Here is a 16509-nt window from a genome sequence, read left to right on the forward strand (position 1 = left end):
TTGTATAGGTTGTGTCTACCCCAGAAGTGATTCCAATGATCGAAAAACCCGAATTCCTCCCCAGTGTAGCTTTTCAGTAACACATTCATCTGCTCTAGCTTTCTATTGCGGGACTCACTAGCATGAGATCCAAAGATTACTAACTTGCAGTCCAGTGTTTCAAATTTCTTACCCAATTTCCTATACTCATTCTCTAGAAAGATTTTTTGTTCTACCTGTATCATTTGTACCAACGTGTACAAGCTCTGGCTGTTTACCCTCATCCTCGAGGATGTTATGCAGCTGCTCAGACATCCTTAACCCTGGCACTTGGGAGGCAACATCACACAAGCATCTTTTCTGCAGCCACAGAATCTCCCGTCTGTCCCCCCTCAATACTGGGTCTCCCATCACAATTCTCTGCTGACAGCAACCTTTTCTTCTGAGCCTCAGAGCCAGACACATTGAGCTGAAATACCTATTCAGTGCTATACTCATTCACTTTCTAAATACCTTTTCTACTTAGAACTCCATATTAAGAATACTTCTCAACTAATTAATCAATCAAAACATATCACTGAAAACCTGGCTTCAAAATAATTACTAACACTTTAAATTTTAAATCTACAACAATTTAAATATCTGTGGATGGCAATTGTTTTTATAATGTGACTTCCTGCTTCAAAAAAGTGCAAGGAAATTTTCAAAATTAACGTTATATCAACATGACTATATTTGCATTTTGTAAAAACTTAACTTTTGCTTGCAGGTCCCATTTTGTTAAAAGCCCAAGCCATACTGTAAAATTTTCACATTATTAGATTAATCCGAACTGTGCTTCAGAACAAAGATGCTACATGTGGATTCTTGAGATGCATCAGCTTCATTCAAATAACCATAATCTTCCTTCCTAATATACTTTTATCTAAGTTTATTTGAAGGGTGATGTTGAAAAATAAGAAGTCAAAGTTAATAAGAAAAATATTTAATGAGTTTGCAAAACAGATTTGAAACAAGCTACGTGTTTAATTTTGCACTATGTTTCAATATAATGCCAACTAGCTGATATTTGAAGCAGGACAATTATCAATCGGTGCTTAGCTCACAGAAAAATCCAACTATCACACTCACCTTGAAGGTTCCAATTCCTATCAAGGAGAGTGCTTTCTATCTTTTGACAGAATATTTCTTAAAGTAAACAAAGCCTCTTTTAAGGACGAAAATAAGCTACATAAAACAAGTTATTAAATGTTATCAAGAACATTTAGGGAACGATCAAGAAATACATTGAGTGGAGATTTTGGACAAAAAGGTAGACAACGACATCAACCAAAAACTAGTCAGTGATGACATTCAACTCCAATATTTTCATTAAACAGTGAAAAATCAGTTCTTATCAGAAAGATAAAAACAATCCTACTTCTGGTGACCACCAAAAGGTAGCAATTTTTGAGATGAATACTTTTGACAGTTAAAATTCTCTCTCTGGGTGCATTCTCCTACACCATACACTTCAGTTCAGTCACCCATTCATTTTACCTTCTTGTTTGGTGTCACATTTTGTTAATACATCTGTGAAATACGGTAGGAATATTTTACAACATTACAAGATGTTAGGAAATGGAAATTGGTGCTAGGGTGTTGAGAGAAACTTGGTTTCAACGCTTAAGAGAAGTTTGGATATGTACACGGATGGCAGGGGCACGGAGGACTATGGTTAGGATGCAGGTCGATAGGACTAGGCAGTTTAAATGGTTTGTATCAGACTGGATGGGCCGAAAGTTCTGTTTCTGTCCTGTACTTTTCTACGGCTCTAGACATGCCTCAGGTTGAGTGACCACACTTAGGAAAATTTCTTTTTCCACTTTCACACTTCTTTCACTCATTTTTAGAGCTTTTTAAAGCTAGTAAATGTTTCATAGTATTCATTAATGGTTAGACAAAGTATAAATTCCATTAGATTAATTATGCATATTGCTAGAGATCAATTAAATAAATTATAGTAAGGATATGTACAGAGATAGGATAAGGGTAGATATGGAAAACAGATGTTTCTAACTGAGACATTGGCTTTAGAACAGTTCTCACAGGAATGGAACCCTTATGCAAGCTGGGGACTACCTGTACTTTCACCAGGACTGGAGTGGTTCAAGCAAGTGGCTCATCAACACTTGCCTAACGACAAGTTGCCAGAGATGCCAATGTCCAATAAAAAAAGATTATAAATAAAACTGCCATTGGGCTCATGCTGTACAGTACTGCTGCATGCTGACTTGAAGATAATATTGATGTCAAATACATAGTAAATACATATGAAATTTAAATTTACAGCCTAGTACAGTAAGTGAAATCTGCATTACTGATCACTACTAACACCCAAAGCAGAACGTACAGTCTTAAACACTTGGAACATGAAGAATAAAGTGTAGGTAGTTTATGCAAGATTTAACATGCACTGGAACTATTAAGCACTGCTACAACCTAGAAAGTTGCCAGTTACATTATGCAATTTTTAAATGGGTGCAGCTTTAATACTACCTCATAACATCTGTAAACTGTAAAGTACATAGACATAATGGGAAAAAATGCAGATTAAAGTGGAGGAAGTGGAACAGCCTGTTATCTCTCAATGTGGAAATTAAAAACATGTCTACAAAAATGAAATGGACATTAATGAAATATTGGGTCAAAGTTGATGCATGACAGAATTTAGTGCAAATACCAGAGAACAATCTGGGTCAGATTGCCATATCTATGACCTAAAAAAAATTACACGGCAGCAAGCGACCCATTCCCTGCAAAATCAAACTTAAGATAGTTCAAAAGATATCAAATATGATGTACAGATTTCAGCATCTCGACTATTCATTTTTCAGCAGACTGGTATTGTCTAGAACTGAACAATATGCCTACAAACAAGTTTAAACCAAAACACAAGATGCAACCCTCGAAGGACAAATTCATAAATTAAAAAGGAGATCCTGCAAACTTCTTAAAATATTTCAAGCCTCATAGAGGAGAAGGTTCAGTTCAATATCCTGCATAAGGAAAAATTCTGGAACAACTATTTCAGAATTAAATTATACTTTTACTGCAAGAAAAATTCCTTTCCAGTGAGGCACAATTTCTTCATCATCAAAATAGAACATAATGTTTTGAAGTTATGAAAATTAAACCCAAGTTCTGCAGAAGGCATGCCTTGGACCAAACTTATCTACTACCATCAAAACAATTAAAATGTTTACTGCATTGAGCAATCAATGTCATACTGCAAACACAAATACTATCCAGTGAAAGCTTTTAATGACTAACAAATACATCATCTAACCAAATAACATTCAATTTAGTTTAAATCAATGCATTCAGAACTTTCTGACATTACTTCTTGTCATTTGATTTACAGGTAGAGAAAACGAGCAGCATCATGCTGGTAAGGCGTGCAGTTTCCCTTCACGTTTATTCACACCAAGAAGTCCTGAACATGCGCCAAGAAACCTGAAATTTCAGGATTCAGTGGTAAATTCGGATGGCCACTTCTACATGATCAGTATTCCTTAATGTTTTGGCATAACAGTGGAGAAACAGCTATTTAGACCAATGTCAGACCACAGTTTACTGGGGCTTCAAGAGCATAGCCAGGCTTCTGATATTTTTAAATATTGTGTTTTTATTTCATTTTTAAAGTTTTAATATATTCAAATAAATCAAATATTTTAACAATTATTTCAATTTCTGACAAATGAAAATCCAGTGCAGTAAAACTGATAATCCACTACCTAACTATTTGGAAATGCCAATAGTTTGGCATTAAGTTTAACAGAAAATGTTTTCCACACTCCCAATCCATTGGCTGAGGATCCTGCCCCCATGCTCCAACTTTCCCAAGGACCACGCTTCCCTATTCACTTAAAATTCAAAGTTCTATTGCCTGCATTCCCTTGAAACTTAACTGATTCCATTTCCTGTGGTCCCTTGAAACTGAACAAGGTTTGATTGATCACACTTCCTTTGAACTAAGATCTAGTTTCCCATTTTTCCTTTAAATCTACCAGTTCACTGCATAGTTTATAATTCTACGCTACAAAACAGTGAGGCCACATGTAGAATATCGCGTTCAGTGTTGGACAAACTGCCATTACCCTAAAATGAGTGGAGAGGACATTACCAGACTTAAGGGACTGAGTTGTGAAGGGAGGTTGGGTAGGCCAAGATTTTATTCATTGGAGCAAAGGAAAATAAGGTTTGATCATAAAGAGGTGTATAAACTCATGAGGGGAGGAGCATAGAGTTAACGCACAAAATATTTTTCCCCAGGGTTAGGAAACCAAGAACTAGACAGCATAGGTTTAAGTTGAGGAGAGTTTTAATAGGTACCTGAGGGCAACCTTTTCACCCAGAGGAATTACAAGCTTGTTTTAAGAAATTAATTAATTTGAACTGATTAAACACACATGCATCACCTCCAATCAATACCAAGGTAAATCGAGTCATGCCAACAACATAATAACATCAGAGGCATCACGTAGTGAGCGAAGAATCCATTGGTCAAAGCTTGTGCAGCAGTAGAAGCAGGCCTGGCAGGACTTCCTAACCAGGGAAGTTGGTGAGGTTATGGACTGTGAAGGGACAGGAGGGAGAGATACAGCAAGAGTAAACATAGGAAAGGGACAGTCCTCTAATACTAAAGGTTTTTTTTAAAAAAGTCATTAAAGGACTCATCGGAGAGAGATAGTCCATTGCAGAGAGGGTTGAACAGTTGTGGGCCCTGGAGCGAGAGGCTGTGATGCTTGCGTGCTTCATACAACATTTCAAAGCTCATTACGAAGCCTGAAAAACCCTATACAATTGGACTGATTATGGCAGTAGTATTGGAGGTTCTGAGTAGTTTTGCAAAGCACAAGACCAAATAATTAAAGCAATTCTGCTCAGCAACTACACTGTTCAAAAGACAAATAGATGAAATTTCTAAGAATGTGGAAGATACACCATGCAACATACTCAGGACAACAGAATTTGCTCTGCAGTTGGATGAGTCAACTTTGCCAGGCAACAAATCTTTGCTCCTTGGATATGTTCGCTTTATAAAAGATGAAAACATGGTTTAAGAGTTGTTATTTACAAGGGGGCTAGAAACAGATACGAAGGAGAGTTAGTGTTTCAGGTTGTTGAGCAGTTCTTCAAAGAGAAACTACTCACTAACATTCGTGCTTGTGCAACAGATAAGGCATCATCAAGTTCTGGATGCCACCATGGGGTTATTATTTAATTGTAAAAGCTGTACCTAACATATTTACCATTCACTACAATTCAGACTCCTGTCGCAAGATCCTAAGCCAATGGCTGCACAAATTAAGTACTGTTATCACAGCTTAATTAAATCAAGTCCCATGCTCTCAATTCTAGACTATTTCAAGAGCTTTATATTGTGAATGTTGAACAATTTAAATGCTTGCTGTTGCACATAGAAGTTCGATGGTTCTCAAATGGAAACTGCCTGAGAAGTTTTTTGCACTTTTTGAAACTGTGATAAAATCTGTTGAAGACTCGAAAGCTTCGTTTCAGTAATCAACTCAAGAATATTAGGGATGACCTTGCTTATTTGTCAGAATTATTCGAAGTTTAACAACATTGATTTTCAATTGCAAGGGAATGATGTGAATCTTATCAAAGTTAAACCCATCATCTCCACAAATATGTCCAAGTTAACCCTATTTTAAGTGCAACATTGCCTGTCACAATCTTTCTCAATTTCTCAGAATTGGAAGAGAAAGAAAGAATACTTGATGATCTTCAAGTATACTGTGTCCACATTGGTGAGCTGCATATAGACCTATCAGAGAGATTTCAGAATCTTCTCTCAATCCAAATTCCAGATTGGGTGATAAATCCATTCTAAAACACTTGTAATGAGCAATTAACAGGAAGGATGGAGGAAGAACTGATCTTGCTACAAAATGACTGAGCTGAAACTAAGGTTCAAAACATCATTTCAAGACTATCGGTTGTAGAAGTAAATCTCTGAAAATTATCAAGGACTGTGGGAAAAGGTCAAGATGTTGTTTATTGCCTTTCCAACGTCATACTTAGTCAAGCACGATTTCAGTGCAGACGCCCAACTTCTTTCAAAGCAACAAAAGAATGCAAATTACTGAACTTGAGGATATGAGACTCCTTCTGAATGACATTCAGACATCAAACCCATCCATCTCACTCAAAGGGGGAAAAAAAATGAAGTACTGAATAGTCTGACTACTAATGTATGCTCTACAATTGTTGATAGAAATTGATTTTACTATATATAAGAGTTCGGCACGGACTAGAGGGCCGAGATGGCCTGTTTCCGTGCTGTAATGGTTATATAGTTATATAATTAAATAATTTCATTTGTAGCTTTAAATAGATTTGAATAATTTTTGCAATTATTTGTCACTGTTTTGAATTTGCAGTTCCTATTTTCTTTCACTATGGCGAGTAAATCAAGATTCTTGTTTTAAGTCATGCCCAGAAAGAGAGGGGGTGCTGGGGATGTGGTCTGAGAACCAAAGGGGTGGTAATCCAAAAATGTTTCTGAACTACTGTACTAGGCTAATACCTCCAATATTTAGGCTGTCCTATGAGGTAAACATGGACAGGCTAGGTTTGTATCTACCAGATTTTAAATGATTGATAAGAGATCATTGAAAGATCTTATCAGGGTGGACATGGAGAGACCATTTCCTCTTGTGAGAGCACCAAAATGTGGTACCACAAGTAGTACAGGGTTTAAGAAAGCAGTGGGGCAGAACTGTCTTGAACTTTGAGATTCTCTGGAACCCTCTTCCTTAATGAGCAATGAATGTATAGTCTTTGAATATTTTTAAGGTAACAGCAGCAGATATACACTTGATAGGCCAGGAGTTAACATTGAAATTAAGAGGAAATCTATGTTATGATGTTCAGGTCAAGGGACTGCAAGGGCCATGGCAAAACCTTCAGCTTGTGCCTCTTGAGGTAGTCCATTGTGGATTTTGAGGTGTTTAGGATCATTATTCCTGTTGTAGAAGCTATCCTCTTTTCATCTTTGGCTTTTTTTTTTACAGACGGTGTGATGTTTGCGTCCAGAATTTTCTGGTACTTAATTGAAATCATTCTTCCCTCTACCAGTAAATGTTCTCCATACCACTGGCCGCAACACAAGCCCAAGGCATGATCGATCCACCCCTGTACATAACAGTTGGAGAGGGGTTCTTTTCATGAAATTCTGCACCCTTTTTTCTCCAAACATACCTTTGCTCATTGTGGCCAAAAAGTCCTATTTTAACTTCATCAGTCCACAGAACTTGTTTCCAAAATGCATCAGCCTTGTTTAGATGTTCCTTTGAACCTTTTGAATGGAACTTTTGCTGAAGCAAGAGGTTAAAGATCTCAGTGAACACTCCAGCAAGTTGAGCAGCACAGGGACTTGGCCAGGTACCCCATCTGGGCCAGATACTTTTCATCCTGAAGACTGCTTGCACATCGGCCCCAGAGAATGAAATCACAGGATCATCAGGGTTCGTGAAGGTTCCTCCACATTTTGAAAATTATGAAAAACCCCTCCTTTGATCTTTACCTTGTTCAAAATGCAGAAGCTTGGCCACTCCAATAAGACCAGACTACGTGTGGTAAGTTGGAGCTGTCGAAAGAAAACTTTGTTGTCTTGTGTTTTAATTTTCTAGACAAGCAACTTTCCAATTTGATACTGGCCAATAGCTAATCTCCTTCAAATATAGACAATGTGCTTATAATTAAAAAGCTGTAATTCTCCTGGAAGTAGTACTATCACTATAAGTGTTCAAGAATCATAAAAAATTTTGATCCTTTATTTTGGAGTTTAAGATTATTCTTTCAATAATTAAGAGCATAGCCTGCACATTAAATTCAAGACAAAAGATACCTCAGCAGACCTGTCAAATGTTTCTGTGGCCATTAATGCCCAGATGAAAAACACTCCAAAATCAAGTTTGGTTATCTCACATGGACACCATAATAAATAGCAATGGTAATTCAATTACCAACTTACTCCAATATGATCTTTACAACAAATCCAATGCTAATCACCTAATAATACACCACAAGTTTTTCATGCTTTAGTAAATCAAGTGCATCTGGTTAGAAAATTTATGTCAAAGTAAATAATTCTCGAAGTAAATTCAAAATGGCTTTAAAAAACGATAAATAGAAGAGAACAAAGATTACTACATAATGATTACATGTAGATTTGGAATTAAAAGATTTATAAAAATAACTTCTAAGTTAAGCAGTATAAGATAATTAACACTTAAGCTTTAATCAAAATTGAAATGTTGCATCTTTTCCTGAAAATGCAGAGTTTTCCAAACAGTCAACTTCTGTAACCATGATCAAAAGATTCTATCAAACAGCAGATTCTTAGTTTCTGGGATCAGACTTAAAACAAAATGCTAGAAAGTAGCAGTAGCATAAATTCATTGATTAATTAAAGCTAGATAAATCAGGCATCATTTATGTCAAAGATGCAAGTTAAGTTACATGGAGGTAGGAGAGATGGTAAGTGGAATGAAAAGATATACTGCTGAAAACCATTATTTCAAAAACTAATTTGCATCAGCCTTTGAAAGTTACACACGCAAGTCCTTTTATTTTTTATATTTAAGGCACTAAATTATTTCTTTATATTGTGATAAAATCATGAATTATTAAAATGAAAATTGTCACGCTGCTAGGTTTATCATTCTGATCACTAACACTTCAACCACAGGATATACATAAAATTCCAAATATTTTCAGCTGGGTTACCCATACAGGCTAATAAAATCAGATTAATTTTCAGTTGATGGCTGTTTGCCTGATTTGTGAACAATGAGATTTCCTCAAATTTCAGTTTGAATTCTGCAAGTCCCAGGTGCCAGTGTTGCAATGACATTTAATAAGTGACCGTAGGCAAAGCCCCACTCAACACCCCAAAAAGGAAATAAAAATTCAGTTATATGACTTGCCTCAGCGAGGACGTTCCTGCGTTTTGCTTTTTTAATAGCTCTGTTTTTCAGCACATCTTCACTTGCAACTGAGAAGGTTCCTGCCTAAAAAGCAAAGTACTCTATGGTAAAACAATAGAAACAATTCAATATCCTGTTTTCCCTTTGAAAAGTTTAATACTGAAGCTGCAAGAAAATATCAACGTGACTCATTACATTTTCGTACTGGAGCCAGGAATTCAGATGAACACGAGACTTGTGCTTATCCAAAAGAAGTTTTCTGTCTTTTTTCACCCCGAAACTCCACCTCCTCCAAAAACTGGGTGTTCAGTATGGTATAATCTCACTTAGAGGATAGTTTTATACCTTATTTACCTATTATATTCATGAACAGTTAACATAGATGATCAAAGATAGGCTATAAATGAACTCCTGGCTGACTTTAGATTATTGTAAATTATACCAAAGGGATCTGTTTATCATGTTTCGTATTAGATAAATCCAAATTACATTCCATTTCATCCATCAGTTCAGTACCAAGATGCATAATGTAGTTACTGTAAAAACCTTTCTCACTGTTCAAGTATTGCAGTCATTGGTTTGCTAGATCTAACATTTTGACAGCTGACAAAAACTACAAAATTGAGAACATAATCCAGGTGAGTATAATAGGTGAACAGTATTCTGGGCAGTACTTCTTCCTCAAAAGAATGTACTGAAGATTTTCAAGCAAGTACATTGCTAATTTGGGAACTTCCTGTGTGAAAACTGCCTGCTTCATTAACACAAACTGCTGCAGAAGTATTTTACTGATTAAGGAATTCTGGTTTATCCTAAAGGTATGCAAACATTCGTTGATTAAGTGGAGACTGCATCACAGAGTTCTAAAGTGGGTTTGCAGAAATAATGGATGTATTAATTATCTTCCCACATGCCCTAGATTCCTGGAGTAGTCCTGACAAATTGGAGGTACCAAAATGTAACAACGGCATTTAAAAGGAGGTAACAACTACACGCCAATTTAATCAAACCAATTGAGTCCTGACGAAGGGTTTCGGCCCGAAACATCGACTGTACCTCTTCCTAGAGATGCTGCCTGGCCTACTGCATTCACCAGCAACTTTGATGTGTGTTGCTTGAATTTCCAGCATCTGCAGAATTCCTCGTGTTTTAGTCAGACCTCTGCTAGCAAAGTTCTGTATACGTCATACTTCATTAAGAGCACAAAACAGGAAAAGAGTCAACTATTCAATAAAGCAAAAGGCATCCTTGACGAGGAGTATCCTAACTGCAGGCTGAGAATAAACAGGGAAGACATAAAACAAGCACAGAACTTTTGCTACTTAGGAAGCTGGGTGAGATCAGATAGCAGGTGCGACATGGACATTTAAAGAAGAATAGGGATGACAAAAGACACCTTTATGAGAATGAAGAGTATACTGACCAATACTAAACTAGGCATGACAATCTGCCTCAGAGTACTAAAATGTTACGTTTATCCAGTTATGTTATATGGCTCAGAATGTTGGACAATATCTAGCAACATGAGGAAACGAATTGAAACAGCAGAGATGTGGTTTTTGAGGAGGGTGCAAAGAATATCATGGACGAAACGAATATCTAACGAGGATGTCATGAACAGAGCAAACACAAAAGGAGAAATAATGTATGAGATCATGAAATGGCAACATAACTTCATTGGACATGCGATTAGGAAAGAGGAGTTGGAATGCACGGTAATTATGGGAAAGATTGAAGGGAAGAAAGCAAGAGGAAGACAAAGACAAATGATGATGGAGACAGCAGCCAGAGAACTGGAAATGAATACCAATGAACTGATCCACTTGACCCGCAACAGGAGTGTGTGGGCCATGGCAGTCAAAGTTCAAACTGGGCATGGTACCTGATGATGATGATGATGATGATCCTTGACAAATCCAGTAATAATTCCTTTTTAAGAATGCAACTAGAAGGCAGATTAGGGCTTCGATTGCTGTGTAAAATATGGTATTTCTGGATTTTTAAAATTTATTTAAAGTAATATAAAATGTAGGCTCGAGATACTGCAAATTCAGCTCTCAACCAACTCCACTGAACAGTGTGTCTTAATGTTTCAGAAATATCAGTTAATTGAATATAAATATAGCTTTAATATTAATCATTTTTTCAAAAATCTCTAAATGCCAACTATTTAAAATATAAAGAGCACACCACAGCTCTGACAGGGCCTAATGCTCTGCAGCCACCTTTGTCTCTGAACAGGGGTTGGTAGAGTTTCATTAATAAACAATTCCATTTCTACTTGCTGTTATCTAAAATCACATTTTGATTTTAAGAAACTGTAAACTTGGATTAAACATCAAGGACCTAAGACCAAGGTGAGAAATTGCTCAATGAAGCAAAATGTAAATATCTGAAATTCTCTCCCTCAGAGGGATCTGGGTGTTCAGATGTTAAGTACATACATGACTCAACTTGAAGGTTGAGGATCAGACAAAGTATATGATCGGCCTATTGAATAATTAAACTGGCTTGGAAAATGTTATAAACAAAATGTCTGAGTCAGTGCAGGATGGCAATTAAGGGTAGCAAGGAAAACCACGATCATTTTTGAATAATACTTGCTACTTACAAGTTAGTTACTTAATTATTGTCTCTAGCAATGATTGAAATTTTATGTATACATTTTTGGGGTTTAATTTTTGGAAAATTTGAATGCACAAAATAAATTGTCTGATGGTCCTGCTTTTATTTTCACTATTTAAAAATCTGTTATAGGGTGCTTCCAGAAAAGATAGGCCCAGTAAAACTCTAGGAACTAAGGACAGCAGGAAGAATGGCCAAGAGAATAAAAGGTCAGGTTAGGTTAAGGTTTAAGAAGAGGATTGTATAGACAAAAAGTAAAACATGGGCTGAATATGCTATTTCATATTCAATGTCTATAAAAAGTCTTCATTCCCCCCCCCCCAAGAAATGTTCATGTTTTATTGTTTCACAACATTGAATCACAGTGGATTTAGTTTGGTTTTTTTTGACACTGATCAACAGAAAAACTTCTCTGTCAAAGTGAAAATACATCTCTACAAAGTGATCTAAATTAATTACAAATACAAAACATAAAATAATTGATTGCACAAATATTCACCACCTTCAATATGACACACCAAACCATCACTAGAGCAGCCAATTGGTTTTAGAAGTCACATAGTTGGTTAAATGGAGATCACCACGTGCAGTCAAGGTGTTTCAATTGATGGCAGTAGAAATATACCTGCATCTGGAAGGTCCAACTGCTGGTCACTACACTGATAAAAACTACACCACGAAGACAAAAGAACACTCCAAGCAACTTCGCAAAGAGATTATTGAAAAGCACAAGACGGATGGAGATGGATTCAAGAAAATTCCCAAGTCACTGAATTTCCCTTGGAGTACAGTTATGTCAATTATCAAGAAATGGAAAGAATATGGCACAGCTGTAAAATTGCCTGGAACAGGGGGTGAAAACTTTTTAATAGGCACTGTATATGTAATACTATGCAAAAGCTGCAACCAAAATGATTTTGAAAAATAATTGAATGAAAGCAGGATTAGGTAAAGTAAAAATACCAATCAAAATTTAGAGTCAATTACTCAATGTATGGTTCAAATTATTTCAACTCTTTAAAAACAATTAAAGATGATCAAAGCAATTTGAGCCTATTATTCTTGAAAATAATACAGTATTATGCACAAGTCTAAGGTATATATATCTCAAGACTTCTTCACAGTACTGTAGCAATTTCATGTATTGCACTGTGCTGCTGCCACAGAAAAAAAATTTCATGACACACGAGTGATAAATCAGATTCTGATATCGATCTCTATTGTGGACTGCGAATGGAAAGGGGGGGGGGAGGGAGGGAGAGGGAAATCACAGTTGGAAAAGGGGAAGGGAGCAGGAAGCACCAGAGATATATTCTGTAATGATCAATAACCAATTCTTTGGAATCAAATGACTTTACCCCTTGTCTCAAGACTGGGTGCATCTGTATCCACACCCCTGGAACTCCTTCTCTACCAACTGTCTCACACTCCTCCCCTGGCACTCCAGTTCAGATATTTACATTTTGCTTCATTGAGCAATTTCTCATCTTGGTCTTAGAAGCCTGATGTTTAATCCAAATTTACAGTTTCTTAAAATGAAGAGGTGAGGTCTAGAGAACAGCATGTAGAAATGGAATTGCTTATTAATGAACCTCTGCCAATCCCTGATCAAAGGCAAAGGTGGCTGCAGAGCATTGGGCCCTGTCAAAGCTGTGGTGTGTTCTTTATATTTTAAATGGCTGGCATTTAGAGATGTTTGAAAACTGTTGATTAATATTAAAGCTGTATTTATATTCAGTGACTGATATTTCCAAAACATTAAAACACATTGTTTAATTTAGTGGAGTTGATTAAGAGCTGAATTTGCAATATCTCAAGAGCCTACATTTTATATTACTTTACTAAATAAATTTTAAAAATCCAGAAATACCATATTTCCCACCAGATTTTCAAACTCGTTCTCCACTCCACATTGACAAACACAGTACTGTGCAAAAGTTTTAAGCTATGTATAAAAAAATAAAAAGTGGAATCAATGATACTTAGTAACAAAATGAATCAACTACAAAAGTGCACTGCTCAGGAAACAAAGTAACACAATATTGCATTATTCTTACATCTGATACAATTTTCAACCACAGATAGGTATAACTTAAGTTGTCAAATTTTAAAATTAAAAATCAAAGATGAACTATTTGTCACATGTACATTGAAATACAGTGAAATCCATCATTTGCAGAGAAAAAAAATTAATTCAGCAAGAATTGTGCAGGGAAGCTCATACACTTGTTGTGCCAACATAACATGCCCACAACTGACTAACCCTAACCATACATCTTTGGAATGTGGGAGAAAACTGGAGCACCCAGAGAAAGTGCACGTGATCACTGGGAGAACGTACAAACATCGTACAGACAGTGGTGGGAATTGAAACCAGATCTGTGTTGCTGACACCATCATAACATTACAGTAAGCATGACACTATAGTGTTTTCTTTGGATAAATTAGGACATCTGTTTATTCTTCGGATATTAACACATGACAATATTAACAAACTGAACTACAGCATTCAGTCTAATGTAGCTTAATACAAGTCCTGAGAACATTTTAAAAAAATAGAAGAGCAGCTGGAATGGACTTTTTAAATACAGAAACACAGAAAACTTACAGCACAATACAGGCCTTTCGGCCCACAATGCTGTGCCGAACATGTACTTACTTTAGAAATTACCTAGGCTTACCCGTAGCCCTCCATTTTTCTAAGCTCCATGTACCTATCCAAGAGTCTCTTAAAAGACCCTATCGTATCCACCTCCACCACCGTCGCCAGCAGCCCAGTCCACACGCTCACCACTCTCTGCGTAAAAGTTGGTTTTATTCCACATTACATGCATAATCTTCTGCTCAGACAACCCACTTCTGCTATACTCCCTCCACATCAAAGTACACTATACATGAACACCACTCTTCACCCTTTACCTCACCACAACAATATACCATTTAGGCTGGGGTATGTTTCCCTTAAGACCATCCCATCTCTTTGCAAGTTGTGTTTATATCTCACCGAATTATGGAAATTACTACTCCACAATAACTCTTACACAAGTTTTCTTGAACTTAGATTACATTACTCATAGTATGGTCACGTATGAATACTTGGATTTTAGGAGCAAATGTACTATTCCACTTGGGCTACAATGTCCCCAAATTAGTTTGGAAAATGTTTGTAGAACTGACAACAGTAGTTGCAAAAAGATCTGTTGCAGCATTAAACAGCTGAATATTAAAATTTATTTAATATTACTTTTAGCATTTAAAACATTCTACTGCACAATGCAATAACACAATGTATTTCAACCATTAAGCACTGTTTTCAGCACAGATTATTTTTCAGCAATTAAAAAGTAGAAATTGTAACCTTCTCACAGTTGCTTGCCCTAAACCAAATTGAATAAATATGGACCTGGCAATTAACTTGAAAACTTGGGTTCATTTTATTTGCCTACCAACAGCTACCGTTGACATTTAACATTATGCAATATTACAAAGAACTGCTATTTCTTTCTTCATCTCCATTCCATACCCTGAAAAATTGTAATTTATATTATATAATAAAATGCTTGTGTACACACCTCTTCTGATTCTTCTTCCTGATCCCAATTCCGATCAGTTAGTTCTTTGTCTGCAGTTCTCTTTGCCATTGTTATTACTGAAACAAAACAGACAAGTTTATTCTCGTTATAACTGGATGAAACACCTTAAACTAAAAAAACAAATAGTATGAAATTACAAAAGGTCAAAAAAAACCAATTTGGTTTGAAAATTATTTCTTTGAGGTGTGACGCCAAACCAAGTTATCAGACAATTGATGCTAATGAGAGAGATAAGGGAGACAATGGGGAAACGTTCAAAATGTTAATGAGAGAGGAAAGAGAGTTTAACGGAAAAGAAGCACAATTCAGAATATTGACAGACTGGTTGCTTTGAACCTGAACTGTTTGAAGTTTGATGGACAGGCAATACCCCAGCAGGGGGATAAAAAGAACAGGTTCACTAAGGCACGAGACACACCACGAGATAACGAGACCCTGGAAGAGCGGTGTGCCCCCACAAGTTGGTGGGAGTTTGGAGATCCAGTTCGCGGGAACCAACCATAGACTCACAAGGTGAAAAGGTACGATCGGTGGGAACCTGGTGTGTGTGTCCAGCCTTGCCTGGGTGCCGGGATCACCGCGGAAGAATGGTCGTATCCGGAACGGAGGGGTCACAGTCAGTGACCAAAGTGGGATAGATAAGACATAAAAGGGTCCGCCCGAAACCAACTGCGAAGAACATCAAAGGTCTTCCTGAATCAAACTGCATTCCCCCCCCCCAACAGAACAGCCATTACTGCGAACTGTACTAAGCTGAACTGAACTCTCCGTCACTTAAGACTGATCATTTTACCCCTGGACTGCGATAGAGCTTGGTTTGATTCCTATTACCCAAGTCCTGTGTACATGCGTGTATTATCATTGCTAACCTGTTGCATTTATATCCTTATAATTAGAGTACTGTGTTACTTATTTCTTTAATAAAACTTTATTAGCTCCTAGTAATCCAGACTCCAACGAGTGGTCCATTTCTGCTGGTTCAGCAACCCAGTTACGGGGTACGTAACAGAGGTCAACTTTGTTTTCAATATAAATAGAAAGTTGAACGATTAATTTATGAGATAGAGGCAAGGAGAACAGAGATAAAAGAATGAAAATGGTGCAATAGTGTGCAAGGGAAGACAGAATGAGTAAAATGGACACTGTACAAACAGGAGAGGAGAGACTGGATAAGTATGTAATAAATAGGGCAAACCATATTAAACTTTCAATGTGACAAATGTGTGTAACTAGACTTGAATCACCATTGAGATACAAACGTCTAATTCAGGTAACAAATTGCCACCCAAGAAAATTAATTCAAGTTAAAGTTTAAT

General features: G+C 36.7%; 1 protein-coding gene across 2 annotated transcripts in view; it reads right to left on the reverse strand.

The window, feature by feature from the left end:
* Positions 1-16509, reverse strand: part of nup50 (nucleoporin 50) — a 61293-nt gene that overhangs the window by 40530 nt on the left and 4254 nt on the right. Inside the window, exons 2-3 of one of the 2 annotated variants that reach the window (XM_072267827.1) lie at positions 15173-15249; positions 8976-9059 (exon numbers count right to left, since the gene is read on the reverse strand). In XM_072267827.1, coding sequence (XP_072123928.1) covers positions 8976-9059; positions 15173-15241 — 153 coding nt within the window. In that variant the 5' untranslated portion in view covers positions 15242-15249. The remainder of the gene's footprint in view (positions 1-8975; positions 9060-15172; positions 15250-16509) is intronic. The other variant, XM_072267828.1, reaches the window with a different exon arrangement.

The sequence above is a fragment of the Mobula birostris genome, chromosome 9, assembly GCF_030028105.1.
Source record: "Mobula birostris isolate sMobBir1 chromosome 9, sMobBir1.hap1, whole genome shotgun sequence".
NCBI classification, from domain to species: domain Eukaryota; kingdom Metazoa; phylum Chordata; class Chondrichthyes; order Myliobatiformes; family Myliobatidae; genus Mobula; species Mobula birostris.